Consider the following 14806-nt stretch of genomic DNA (forward strand, 5'->3'; position numbering starts at 1 on the left):
TGCCTGAGACCCTTCTTCCGTTATCATTTTTCAAAATTCAAGAAAACTGGGTCAGCTGACGAGGGTGTCCAATGAGATTCCTTGAAATATAGTGGTTTGAATAATGATGCCCACTCCCCAAGACTTTCATTGTTAGGGTCCATCTGTTTCCAGATATATGGGGGAGGGGCTCCTTTTATTAAACGTCTTGTCAATGTAAAGCCTGGTCTGCACCTTATGGACTGAGGTGGCTCTATGTTGAGCCATTACACTAAATCAATAACTAGCATTTGATTGTTTTCTGCAGTGCACACTAACTGTAATGCTGCGATGTGTTGTGTTTTCACTGGCATGCATCACAGAAATAAAGAGAGAAATAAAGGGATTAAAAACACTCCTGCTAATCAAACTCCTCTCACTGACTGGATTCGGTTTAAATGTATTTGTATACAGTGTGAAGGGTTTTTATGCAGATGTTTGCAGTAATATGTCGTTATATTTATTCCACGGCTGCAACCAAACTAACCAGAGCCAAACAATGACAGCCAGCAGTGCACATCAACCCCAGCTGTGTGATGGTACTGGGGTTAAATGTGTCTCAATGTGAGCAGCTATCATAACGGTTGCCTGTTTATTGTCTAACGTACGCGTTGGTATATGTCTATAAAGTATCTGTATCTGTGCAGTGTCCTTACCTGCTGTTAGTGTCTCTCAAGTTCAGTCGCAGAACATTGTGCAGTGTCAGTCTGAAAATGTCAAACAGGTCATTTATTGTTGGTTAAGCCTCTGAAAGCCTGTTACTGTTACAACCAAACAGACTGTTGTTTTGTATTTTCAAATCTTCAACCGATCACAGACAACACAAGACCCGCCCATGTCCCCGCCCACCTGGAGTAAACAGCCAATCAGATCCGCGGGATTCTAGTAAAGATCAAACATTGCTGTCAAGATAATACATCTCGTTCGTTTGTTGGTTTTCGTAAGACTGCGTAAACCTGTGTTTTATTTATCTTTTTTGTCTCCGTTTACTCTCTTTGTACCTTACTGCCTTTTTAACCTTTTATTTTCTAAAAGCCTTTCTGCGACGGGTGTTGTAAATGATCCGCTACAAACACTATGATACAATATGATGATGATAAAGTAGTCGTTTTCATCCTGTCTGTGTTTACTGCATCTGTCCCTATTAAATAAAACACACATAAATAAATAAGCTGCCTTATGGACGATGGCCAGAAGAACGCTAACTATATCCAAACGACTACAAACACTCGTAGCGAAGGCGGAAGTAGGCAGAGAGCTGTTCATCGGCTATCTGCACTGAAATAACGACGTAATGGAAATAAAGTACATTGTACATAAGCGTGTGTGTGTGTGTGTGTGTGTGTGTGTGTGTGTGTGTGTTTATTCGTTAGTTATTACTGAGCTGTATTTACAGGTTATTACAGAAACAGTCTGAAGCAGGCAGAACCATTTATGACACTTGATGTACTGTGTGAGTACTTAAATAACGTTACAATACAACTCTGGGTACTTCAGCCTTTAGTTACATTAACATCTGTATCGTAAATATTACTGATGCTCTGTAAGTTTCATAATGTTAGTTTTAGGGAAAAGGGCCACAAAATGAAATTAAACCTTCACTTTCTAGCTGTTCGGCAGTAACTCATTACTAGTAATACTATTACAGTACTAATAATATTTTTCCCAGTAACTAATTACTAATACATTTCAGTAATAGAATTACAGCTACTCCTCCAAAAAATAATTAGTTACAATATTACTTTTGTTGTCAGCCTCTACTGATTTGAAATCCAACAATCCAATCACATCAAGGATTTTTGTAATCGTGGAGGAAACTAGTTTAAAAGATGGAAACATTCAGCAGCTGGAAATATATCATTACTTTGATTTTAACAAACAAAACTGGATTTTAATCTGAATTTTGGGGAGAAGGGATGCAATTATTTTCTGGGGAGTAGCAGTTATAAAATGAATATAACTAGTAATGTAACTAATTACTGTTGGCAGAGAGTAATAAGTAAAGTAATTATATTACTTCCTGTAAGAGTCATTTTTTGAGTAACTAGGCAAACACTGGTAAGGCCATAGTGATTCTCATAGAACCACTGTGCAGCATGTATTGCACTAATGAAGAAGATTTACTTTATTAATCCTGAATGGGGAAATTCTAATATTAATAACTATAAATTCATAATAATTTATAGTTATTAATAATAATCCCACAGCTGTAGGTTTCTTTTTTTCTTTACGTGAACACTGGTTACATTTCTTTGTAATTTGTGTTGAAATGAAAGGTCGTCATTTTAATTTGGAAGAACTTTAAGAAGCCTGAAGCGTCGCTGAAAATGGACTGAGTTACACAAAGGATGCTTTTTTAGGACTGATGATCTCCCTGCAGCCCTCACACCAATTTTCTAGCATGCACACTGCTAAATATAAGATACTCCTGCAGGATACTGGTAGAACAGAGAACTGATGAGTGTATTTTTATATACCACAATCTCATATTGTTCTTGTTCATCTGCTATTTATAACGATTCTATTGTTGCTGGGATATTTCTAATCCTTCTAAGATGTCTTGTTGACTACTATCTTTATCTTTTCTCAGTGTTTACTGCAGTTCAGTATTCCATAATTCAGTGTTTTACTGAATATGAGGAGTGGGCGTATGTGTAGCTTATTGATTTTTACTGTAGCTGTGAGAGGAATTAGAGAGAAAGAAGGCCTATGGTACAAATTTAGCTCACTGTCATCTCGCAGGTGATTGTGTGTGCCTCTGTTAGAGCGCCCTCCAGTGATCACTGGGATGAACTAGTCATATATCATTACTTACTTCTTCCAGAAGATGGCGCAGTTACTCTACTGATGTTGTTATGAAGCTCTAGTCAGACTGAAACAGCCTGTGTGTCAGGGTCTAACTTTATTAAATAAAGTGTGACAGGTCTGATGACACTGTGACCAAATGGCCACCAAATCAACACACTAACCGTCTTATAACAGGGGGCCAGTCTGAGAACAGTACTTCATTCTTATTCATTCATGCAGTCCTCTTAACTTCAATATAATAAAAATGTCAGTTAAGTTGAAAGATTGTGCTCTTTATGTTGATTCCCTTACATATTCCCCAAATTATGTAAACACTGGAAACTGACTGTGTGAGAGTCAGTGACCACTGTCCAAAGTTCTGCAAGCACATGCAGATTGTGTGAACTGGACGCTTTAAAATAATAATATGTTTGAATAGGTTTGAATGTGACTGTGAGTGAGTTCATCTACACTGTGTTAGACTGGTGACCTGTAGTGTTCCCTGCAGAGGACAGTTAGATGATCAGCACACATGAGAAACAGCATGAAGTCGTTGTATCAGTATCCATATTAGGAGCTGTAGTATTTAAACTGAATTAAACTGAGCAATGTGACTGGCAAATTGTTCTTCATCACATGTCCAGCTATCTACCTATCCGCATAATCAGACCACACAGTGCCACGGTATGTGATTATAACGTATGGCACTCACGCGTAATTATAATAATTTGCCACTGTTCCTTCCCTTTTTCTTTTCTGCAGGTCAACACCAGCGGATTCCTGCGTGTAGACGCTGTGAGACTCGTGTTTTTGTTGTTGTAAAGTGTGTGAGCATGAAGGCTTCATCCTGCGCACTTGAGCTGTGATACGGGAGGTGGGGAGGGCCCTCGGCGCGAGCACACCCCTACCGTCTGTGTCAGAGTATTTCAGAACAGAGGCTAGCATTTAGTCATTCTGCATGAAAGCTGCACACACACTCTTGTCCGCTGAAGTCCACTCTAACTTTTGAACGAGATTGGAGGATATTTCTGTTTTCTTCGGACCCCGATGATTTGATTTGCTTTTTCCACTCTTGTAGAAACTGTGCGCCGTGACCACAGGATACTTTTACGCACAGTTCTTTGACACTCACAAGGACAATGCCTCGATCTTTCTTGGTCAAAAAGTACTTCGCTAAACAAAAGCCAAACTACAGTGAACTGGAATGTCAGAATGGTGAGTTGAGAAGGTTTTTTATTTCTTGTATGAATTATGAAAGTATCCTTACATATGTGCGCAAACTTGATAGAAAACCACCTGTTTTTTTTTAAGTGTGGTCGCAACTTCTAAGTTAAATGTAGCATCATTTTGGATATACACTCTTTTGTTACTTTTTGTTGCTGGTTCTTCAAACCCGGCTACTCCCCGTTCAAGTCGGGGCCCGTTATATGCACTTTCCCCCCTTTCTGCAACCAGACAGAGCTCCATTCATGTTACAAGCCCTTGTGAATACGTGGGAGGAAACGGCCCATGAAACCTTCCCATGGCTCCAGCTTTATGCTCATTAACTGTTGAGAAAAACAAGAATGTGTCACCAAAATAAGTACAGACAGTAGTGGTGTAGCTGGGAAAAGTTTAAAATAATTCTGATTTTGTTGTTTATTGTTGTACAATTCAGTCAAGTGTTACTGAACTGTTCTGTGTTCTGGTTGTATGTTTGAACCATCCTTTCCTTTCTGTCTCAGACACTTTACTGGAGAGGTATCCATTTGCTGAGCTCTCATCAGGGGACAACACCTCCTCTGCCACCTGCTTCACCACAGGTCTGGTGTGGGACCTGAGTGTTCTGCCCGCCCTCTACCTGCCCACCTCCCAAACAGAGCCCTCTGCCACCCCGGGACCCCTGGACCTCAGCTCCCCATCCAGCCTCAGCAGCGGCGCCAGCAGTTGTGGAGAGGAGGATGAAGGACGCACCTCAGACCCCCCCAGCCCCGAACCCGTGCACACATATGCCCCTCGCCAGCGGATGAAATGCACTGGCGTTATGCCTCACATCAGTCCCCCTGAGGAAGAGGAGGAGAGGGAGGCCCCCGCCACGGCAGCACGGCCAGCCTTCCTCTGCAAACACTGCCCCAAAGAGTACACCAGCCTCGGGGCTCTGAAGATGCACATCCGCTCACACACCCTGCCCTGCGTGTGCACCACTTGTGGAAAGGCTTTCTCCAGGCCGTGGCTGTTGCGCGGCCACATCCGCACACACACAGGTAAGACCCGCGCCTGAGATATTTCCCAACATTACACATCCTTGCCTTATCTGCCGTATTTCCATTAATTGTTTAGTCATGAGTGAAGAAATCAGTGTACCTGTTGTAGTGAAACTGTGATGAGTTGAGAGTTACTGTCATTGTGAGTCAGCACACAATTACCCCTTCATCATTTTGGCTCTGAAGGAGCAGGACATCCACGACAATCAGTTTGATGAGCTCAAATATCTGATCAGCAGACATTATCACGTAGGGAAGCCCTATGTAGACCCTGCACTCATTGATCAGTCATTGTGTTTAATGTCCCAACAACAATGACTCGTCGGCTAATTATCTTATCATGGTTGCTGGGGAAGACACAGGAGTGACAAAGGGCTTAAAGAATGCCTGAATGCGCTCTGCTATCACTGAGCACTTAGTACCTGCAGCAACTTGTTAGCGTGCTAATCTCATTTGGCCCTGATTGAATCATGCTAATTCAGTCAGGCTTTGACCCCACCAGCCCACCATGTGCTTCTTCATTATCTCCAGAATGTGTGTGTGTGTGTGTGTGTGTGTGTGTGTGAGTGAGGTGTTAATGGAAGGCTCTCAGGGACGCCTGACTGTTGTCACAGCATGACGACTGCCACATCTAAAGGGAGTGCCAGTAAAGTTATATGACGCGCGTTTCCTCCCTTTCTCTGTCCAGGTGAGCGCCCCTTCTCCTGCCCCCACTGCAACCGGGCCTTTGCTGACCGCTCCAACCTACGGGCTCATCTGCAGACTCACGCGGAGGTGAAGAAGTACCAGTGCAGCATCTGCTCTCGCACCTTCAGCCGCATGTCGTTGCTGCAGAAACACAGCTCCTCAGGGTGCTGCTCCACTGCGGTGTGAGACACCACAGAGACAGACTGAGGGGACCCCACTCAGAGCTCAGGGCAGTGGAAGGTCTACACAAGCCCAGCTGGCCTGTTGACTACCTGTAAGGCCACAAAGAGCATGAAATGGCCTGCTTTAAGAGACTTGGAGGGAATCGAGTCTCATTATTGGATCTGAGTTTATGAGCCTTTTAGCTTCTCTGCTCTATAAAAAAAAAAAAAAACATCTGAGGAGCAGATTTTTTTTCTTCCAATCTAGATTGAGGTCTCGAGGCTGGACCAAAACTCAACAGAGCAATGCAGACACTCACTTGATATCAGCCCCTTTGTTGCTATTGTGCCCATTCCAAAGACCAAATATGTAGTGAACTCATTGGGGTAAGAGGTGTTCTTTCCTGTCTCTGTCCTGGTGCCGGCCAGCTCAGGATCATGGCCCAGACACAGCTGCTGAGAGGTAGGGGTGCGTGGGTGGAATAAATCTCTCAGCGTGCCTCACAATACATATACACACACACACACACACACACACACACACAAAAGCAAATGCACACACAGCTGTCCCTGGTACTGTGGTGTAGATAGACGAGGTGCTAACAGGTGCTACAGCCATGACCTTCGCTGGTTGATAGCAGGTGACTTCCACTGCCCTTGGTTTGCTTAAGAAGAAAGAGGAAGCATGTCATCACAAAAGAATGGCATCAGTTAGTCTTTTTTCACCAGTGGGGATCATTTTAAGCCTCTATTTTGGCTACATCCAAACCTTCTCTTTAATCTGATGATTTTGAGAGATAGGAAAAGACGTTCTGTCTGTAATTTTCCAAAGAAGCTTCACTTTGCAGCACCGCTGCAGCGCGGATGACAATGTGAGCCATGCACTCAAGGTTACCACAGTGTTAATAATACCAGCCAAAGCCATATTTTGTAACAGAAATGAATTTTTGCCTTGAAATTGTATTGCTTTTGAAACCAAAAATGTGCCTCTTTTACCTCAGTTAGTATTTGTGGATTTTAAATAAACATTGATCGCAGTATTAGTAGAAATTATCACCAAACTGTTTGAAATGCAAGAAGGCTGGGACCAAAGATTTTTAAGGTTTACACTATGGAGACACGTTTGTCTAATTTGTGATCAGAACCCTGTAAATGGACAGTACAAAGATGAATTTTTAACTTTCCTAAAAATTTTTTGGCAGTGTTTTATAGTGCAATGTGCAGATGATGTTTTATTTCAATTTTGTACCATGCTTGTGTGTTCACTTCTATTTCTTGTATGTTGTAACTGATACATTTTCATTCAATAAAGTAATTTATGTTTATTAAAACTTGCTCCTTCATTTTCATTAGCATAAAAAAGCCACACCTGTCCAGTTTTATCTCTTCTTTGATACGATGTGGAAATGGGTGCAGCCGATACGTTGGTTGTAAAGGACTGTTAGATCATTAACCGAGTGGTTTCTGTTCAGCATCTTGATATTATGTGTGGAAGGTGTACAGGACATTGTGGTGGAGCTGAATTTTAAGATGTGCAGGTGAACACACTGCATGATGGATGGGAACAACTGATTGCACCTGCTTCCAGTTTCCACCTGCCATCTACTTCTCACTCTCACTGTGCAAACACTGCTGGTTATGTGAGTGTGAGCGTGTGTTTTGCGTGTACAATAAAAAGAGAACTTGAGCAAGAGTCAACTTCTGTTCCCAAGATTTAACATCAGTTCGTATGTGCCCACTAAAGCTCTTGAAATGATCTTATGGTGGAATTCCAGTAAGCTATATCCGAGATTGCAGTGCGTGTGTGTATATTTTCTTCCTCCTTAGGGAGAGTATAACATTCTCCTCTTCCTCCGCCTAGACAGTGAGTCAGAGTCTGCCCAGACTGGAGCTTTAGGTTCCCATGGCTCCTCTGCTTCAGTCAGTCAGTAAGTCAAGCCACTAGTCAGTCAGTTAGTTGTGTAGTGTGCGTGGGCTGAGGCCAGCACAGAGTGAGGTAAGCTGTTCCACGGTACAGTTCCTGATTTCCTTGAGTCAGGGAAATTTGCTCACAGCTACCAGCCAGGACGACCACTGCAGCATGTAGCACTGACTCACCTCGCACACTCAGTACTTCTGAAACATCTGTGCAAGTACACCAACAAAGTCTAATATGGAACTAATGTAAGAGTCCTTGATTGTGGTTCCTTTGGTCATTATGTTCTCATGTCTTTTACCCAGGATGCTCTCGGAAAAAAGGACTATTAAAATTTCAGCTGTTGGAGGTTAGCTCTGGACTATTTTGATGATGTCAGCTGGTATGTCCTAAGGTGAGGGTGTTAGCTCTGCTAGCAAAGACAATTGAAGTCCCTCATTTAAACTTTTTTCTCAAGTTTTCTTGTTGTTTGACTTTTTTGATGATTTTCATCTGCACAGTCTCTCTCGTCTCCTAATTTTTGTAGGCTACAATGATGAAGGTGAGGGGTACAGGTTTTATATTCTATAGGACCACTTGCTTTCTTCTACCGTCCTAGTCTTACGAGGTTACCGTTGCTGCAGAGGCACAGCCTCATTTGGCCAGCATAAACTCGTACATTTCAAATCTTTGCTGCATCACAAGTTACTGTACTTATTTCTGCCTTTTTATAGAGAAATGAAAACACAACACGCTCCCTTTCTTGTTCCTTGGGGAGAGTGGAGGGCCTGGATCTGAAATCTGAGAGCGTTTTCCTGCTGTGTGCTTTACAGTGCCAGAGCACTCACTGTAATTTACCAAAAGTGGCTGCTATTTATGCCATAAAGCATGTGTTTAACATTCCTGAACCCCACTGTGTTTGTGTATTCCTCGCTCTCTCACTCGCTCGCTCGCTCTCTCCCACTCACTTCTCTTGCCTGCCTCTTCGGCTGTATTTCTATTTATGTGTGTGTGTGTGTGTGTGTGTGTGTGTGTGTGTGTGTGTGTGTGTGTGTGTGTGTGTGTGTGTGTAGCAAGTGGAAACGGTCCCTACAGAGCAGCAGCCCTTTCCCTCTTCACAGAAGGATCATCTCTCCCCCTCTGAGACAAGGCCGACAGGAAGTGGGAGTTTACATTGGCCTAGTTTACCCAAAAAAAGCAGCCCGGGTCGAGGAGCTGCTGAGCTCAAGGGCTGTTTCTGCTGCCTGTCGCTGCTGTACTTTGCCACTACCAGCGCCATGTCCCATCCCCCCCATCAGCTGTCCCAGCCATGGCTGCTCTCCTAAGCCAAGTTTTTGGGGTGGAGTTGGGTGGCCAGGAACAGTGGAGTGGCCTTCAGTGCAGCAGCAGTTAGGGCTCATGGCCTGGGAGACAGGAAGGAGCTGTCAGCATCTCGTAAACAGGACTCATCCTGCACTTATGACACACAAGACCAAGAACTCTCCCAGGAAAAGCCTTCAGACACCCACTTCAACTTCAGACTCTGGTTCAGTCTGTTGCCTGTCAATGACCTGCTCATGATGAACCATAACGTAGACACTGAATATATACGTGTACCACTGTTCACACTTGTGACTATCACCTGAGAGTCAGTAGTCATTTTACTGACATGTTACAGTCACTTGATAGTAACTTGATGATCAGCAGTGGACAATCCAAATAAAGCGTGACCATGTCCCATGTTCCCACTTTGGAACTACGATGTGCAAAATCGTAAAATTGCTACACAAAGTTTTTTCTTCTTGTTCCTACAGTTAGATGTTTCATTTTCACTGTGCACAATGATTTATGTGCAGAGTTTGACACCAGAGGGATGTTTTCACATTCATGCTCATTGGAAATCAGATGTTATAGGGGCGGGGCCTTTGAGGATGATTTGTGATGTCACAAATAATTTGGAAGTTAATCCTGGTCCAGTATGAAATTTATATATGTTTAATGAAAGTATTTTTGTATAAAAACATATCAGACACACATTGTTCCAAGCAGATTATTTGTATCTACAATTTCTTAATACATGTCTGGAGGGGGTCTTTAAGAATACTGTTCAGTTTTGATAGCACTGAAGCTATCATTCTATCCTTAGCTGTACTCCCCAAGCACCTCTCACTTCATGTATTACTTCCTTGGCCTCCTCCACCAACATTAGCACCTCTCAATGTCTGTCACCTTGCTCAAGAGTACTTCATTACTCTCTAATGTTTTAGAGTTAATAACTGTCCCTGTCTAAGTTTGGTGTGAGTTCTTGTCTCAGGGGGGAGATCTTCTGCAGTGTTAACACAGTGTAACACAGAGAAGTTCAGAGTACAGATGTAAATGTCAGAATGCAGAGCTAATACCTCTGTGCTGAGCTGCAAACAGGCCAGAGACACAACCGCTGCATCTGGTAAATAAGAAGGCCAACAGCGGTAACACCACAAGTATGCTTAATGATGGATTTGATCAGGCTGTGGAGTTGCCCCAAGGCTGGATTGGAGAAGTGGTTGGGTGGGTTAGGGGATGGGGGTAGGGTGCATATTAAAGAGTAATGAATCACACACTCAGTCACAGGGTCGCCGGCTATGAATGTGCTCTCTGTTGGTTTTCCTGGAGCCTGGAGTTTACTAACTGATGACGCAGGCTGGACTTGATCAGAGACATGTGTTGCTGCGGACTCGATGCCAGTGAGAAGCATAGCGAGAGAGAGGAGAAGGGGGAGAGGTAGGAGGATGGATGGCGCCTGAGCTCTGCTTTTCCTCTGTGTCCTTCTGGGCATTGCCTCACACTGGGGCTGGTGGGATTGGAGAGGAGAGGGAGGGAGAAAATAAACCTGACTTCTACCCTGGGACAGGAAACAAGAGATTCTCAGAGTATCCTGACCCAGCTTTCTTAACTATCATTACTCCTAAATTCTTGTGTGGCATCTCAGTGAGCTGTGGAGCAGCGCGTCAGCTGAACACAAAAGCAAACAAAACAGATTTTTTTTCTGCCCTTAAAAGAATGAAAAATACTATCCTAATTCTAATGTGAGTCTTCTTAACCAAACAAGATCAGAGTCTACAGCCATGTTAGCAGCTCCGAGAGCCTGTACCCACGGTAGTGAGCTAAAGGCTAAAAATGTCAGCATGCTAACATAATCACAATGACAAAGATAACATGGGTCAAAATGTGTGTCCTTCTCAGGCTGAAACATGACTGATAAAATATTTCTGTGCACAAAATCTTTTCACACATGAACAAAATATTTCTACAGCTGCAAAGCTTCATTTCACATTCACAAATCTGAATTTATTTTTCAGATATTGTGTTTTTTCACATGCACACAACAAATCATATACAACTGCAGCCTGTAAAATTATATGTTAACATCATTTCACAAGTTCAAAATATTAATTAATGACCCATACTTGCTTCCATAATGTTCACCATCTTAGTGTGTAAGTATGTCAACATTTGCTGATTTGCACTAAAGAGCTTAAACTGATGGGCATGTCATTAGTTTTGCAGGTTTTTGGTCTTGGACAAATACAAATTTTGACCTGATGATGGCCCCATAGATGAAAAATAAAGAAATCACCAAAGTGATTACAATTCATCCTGAGGGGGACATGGCTTTGTGTACCAAATCTCATGGCAATCCATTTAATAGTTGCCACTAGAAACCACAAATTACAACCTTGTGGTGGCACTACAGAAAAAGCCAGGGTCTGTACAAAATTTAATGGCAATCTATCCAATAGTTGTTGAAATATTTCAGTCTGGACCGAAGTGGTGGACAGACTGAACGGCAGACTGACATTGCCATCCATAGAGCCACGAGCACAGCTAAAACAGTGAGAGTCTTGACAGTGAAGGAAATCACCTGTTTGCAACACAAGAACGCACCTGAGCATAGTTTCCCAGACAAGGTGCAAGAGGACGTTGAACTGTCGCCGGAGGCCTTGACAGAGCATTATGAAAGAGGTAAAGTAGATCTGTGCCCACCTGTCAGGACATGTCATGGTGTAACAGTGTGTAAACAGCGTCAGGTGGTGCGCTGAGAAACACTTTCTTTTCAAGGTTTTGATTTGCTGAAACTTAACTTAAAGCTGTGTGTGAACAAGAGTGCCTACTCGGGCAAGCCAGATCATGCCATGACTAAATGTGTCGTACATACGAATATCACTGACAGGAAGAGGATTGTTAATTGAGTCATGATAGCATCTGTAGCATGTCATTTCCCATGAACAGTCTTAAAGTCACACCCGTATGAGAGATGAGCATGTTTGGAGCAGGTTAGGAGTTTGTCACTGTTGGTGGCTGAGGTGTCGAGTGCTCCCCATTTGTTCTATTGGAGATCAAAGAAAGTTAAGACTCAAGGCAGTGAGCCCCAGGAACAGATGCATGGCATCAAAACACAGATAGTAAACACCAACAATCTGTTTCATGCTCACACACTCATACACAGATAACGACGGCTGTCATGGTGTCATTAATCACCGCACATGCTGTCACATCCACAGATACAAACACACAGACGTGGGTGAACACACAAGCGTACACAGTGCGGAGTGCTGTTCTGTGTGGGAGGCCTGCGCAGCAGCTGGTTATGATGGAAAACACCCGACACTCCCTCCGACACCCCACAGGCCGTCCCTGTCATTGCGACGCACCGGGGGCTGCTGATTCCCCAAAGGCTCCAGACCTGGAGGAGAGCGATCTATTCATCAGTGGTCCAGCTTTCAAACAACTCCAACCAAACAGAGAACCAGTTGATTCTGCACAGTTGGTTCCCAAACAATAGACCACAAACACACACACACACACACACACACACACACACACACACACACACACACACACAGGCAAGCAAGGAAGCACTCCTGCAATCCCAAATCTATGCACACACACAGACACATGCTCACAGTCCTGCACATGTTGAAGCCATTATCCTGTTGCTTGTTAAGTCATTACTCTATAGCTTGTTATTTTCTCAAGCAAGAGAAAGCAATCTATCCACAAAGGAGTGCTGAGAGATTTGCCACCCGACTGAGCCTTGGGATATGGGAAGTTACCCTGAAATTTGAGGAATGTGGTGAGGTCTGAAACCTAAGGAATAGCGGAAAAAAAAACTTCTTCTGGAACAGTGAAGCTTCTTTCCCGGAGTCTCCAGGTCGTGGATGCAGCCAAGACTGTACGAGATGTCCACGGGGAGGGAGTATTATAGACATTACTGATGACAGTGCAGAAAAGTTTCAGTCCACCAATGGGATACGGAGGAACTGACATAGTCTGAGAGCTTTGACATATTCACGGTGGATCTTAGACATCTGGTTTCCATTTCCCTCCCTCCCTTAAGACAGTGAGTGCTGGCAGCGGGGCTTTTCAATGAAATCGTCTATTCGACTTCCTGTGCTATCAGTTTAGCATAAGTGTGTGCACCACAAAGGGTAATGAAAGCAATGCTCAACACATAGGCAGTTATGAGAGCGAACTGCACTGCTTTACTCCAACTATTTTTTTCTTTTTAGCTCCCCACCCCCAAGCCCTGACGCCACCCTCAGGGTTTATTTAGCAGGAACACCCCATGAGCAGCCATTTTCACAGCATCCTCTCCACTATGCTCCACACACTAGAAAAACCTGTGAGCCAGCACACTCTCACCACACTGCTAATGAGTGACACATGCCCCCTAGCTCCGCCACTGACACCTAAGATCAAAGCCCTGGAAGAGAAGGGGACTGGTTTAAACATTAAAACCCAGACCCCCTCGTCCCCGTCCACCTCCTCTTTGACACCCACACGATATGTCTGAGGGCAGCCAAATGGTGACACACCTGTCCCTTCTACATTTTACACAAGCAGCGGTGTGCTTCCATTCACAGCACCAATGTCAGTAATGTGTATTCCAGCTGTGCGTGATATGAGATCAGATAACACCATCTAAATATGTTGCATATCAGTGCGAGAGACATGAATGAGACATTTTGCACAGTCAAAACTATTCATCCACAATGAAGCCTGTAGGTGGACAGATTAAGGGAGGAAATGGAATTATGGAAACCTGATAGCAAAAGTCTGGATCAACACTGAATCTCTTGCCCCATGATCCTTACAGACTTTTTTATTAAATCAATTGCTTCACCCATCTCCAGCTGAAATATTGTCCCAGCAGTTTCCATACTGCTGAAGGGCGTCGAGAACAGAGCGGGTAGACAGGAGAGGGAGGGGAGGGGGTGGTGGGCTAGCCAGGGCAAAAGGCAGGAAATCCCAGTGCAGCATGAACTATTTTCCTCCATAGTTCCACCAGAACAGCTCTTTGTACCAGTCCCCCACCCCCCTCTATCAGGCCTCTGTCTCTGACAACCATCTAATGCTGTTCTACAAGGCAACCGCACCACTACCACCACCGCCACCGCTGTGAAAAAAACAATCCAAACCCCTGTCACACACACACATACATGTACTCAGTTCACTTGTGGGCCGTTACTCAGCAGTGCTGGGGTTGCGGAGTGGGGATCAAAAGCTTGGGGTTCCCCTCCATCTCAGTCCAAAGTCCCACTGTGGTTAGACCATAGACAGAGAGGCACCTTATTTTACACAGAGCCCCCAAACGCCAAAAACACTCAAGTATACAAAAGGAGAGGCACACATATGCACTGGAAATGCTTCCTTTCCTGCTACACAAATTCAACACAAGGTCTTTTTCTTTCTCGTCCTTCTCCTCAAACATTCTTTGGCAATAACTCTCAATCCCCTCACAGTATCACTCGATCATCGAGGACGCACATGCTCTTCATGTGACTCCAATGAAGAGATGGCTCTGCAACAAAACTCAAGTCTGTCCGGGAGTCTCATTTCACAGTGACACACATTCCACTTCATTAAGGCTGAACGTTTAGAGGAATGAGAGAAATTCAGGTCAGTGACACTCGCGAAGGACCAGGAAAGTAAATATCACCGTTTGACTCGGTGCCATAGCACGATACCCACTGAAAGTGTGTTTCCACATTGCAACA

The 14806-nt window shown here is 43.8% G+C and overlaps 1 protein-coding gene across 1 annotated transcript; it reads left to right on the plus strand.

Moving 5' to 3' along the window:
• The first annotated feature begins 3705 nt into the window (after positions 1 to 3705).
• On the plus strand, positions 3706 to 7227 carry snai1a (snail family zinc finger 1a). Its single transcript, XM_051415721.1, has 3 exons — positions 3706 to 4020; positions 4530 to 5048; positions 5737 to 7227. Exons 1-3 carry the CDS (start codon positions 3945 to 3947, stop codon positions 5919 to 5921), a joined length of 780 nt encoding a protein of 259 aa, XP_051271681.1. The 5' UTR covers positions 3706 to 3944; the 3' UTR covers positions 5922 to 7227.
• The last annotated feature ends 7579 nt before the right edge of the window (positions 7228 to 14806 follow it).

Source organism: Dicentrarchus labrax, unplaced genomic scaffold (genome assembly GCF_905237075.1).
Source record: "Dicentrarchus labrax unplaced genomic scaffold, dlabrax2021, whole genome shotgun sequence".
NCBI classification, from domain to species: Eukaryota; Metazoa; Chordata; class Actinopteri; family Moronidae; genus Dicentrarchus; species Dicentrarchus labrax.

What these genes read in the sequence shown, in the direction of transcription:
- snai1a (XM_051415721.1), top strand. Translation starts at nt 3,945, where the DNA reads ATGCCTCGATCTTTCTTGGTCAAAAAGTACTTCGCTAAACAAAAGCCA. An exon ending in TGAACTGGAATGTCAGAATG is followed by an intron (nt 4,021 to 4,529) that starts GTGAGTTGAGAA and finishes TTTCTGTCTCAG; the next exon opens with ACACTTTACTGGAGAGGTAT. An exon ending in CCACATCCGCACACACACAG is followed by an intron (nt 5,049 to 5,736) that starts GTAAGACCCGCG and finishes TTCTCTGTCCAG; the next exon opens with GTGAGCGCCCCTTCTCCTGC.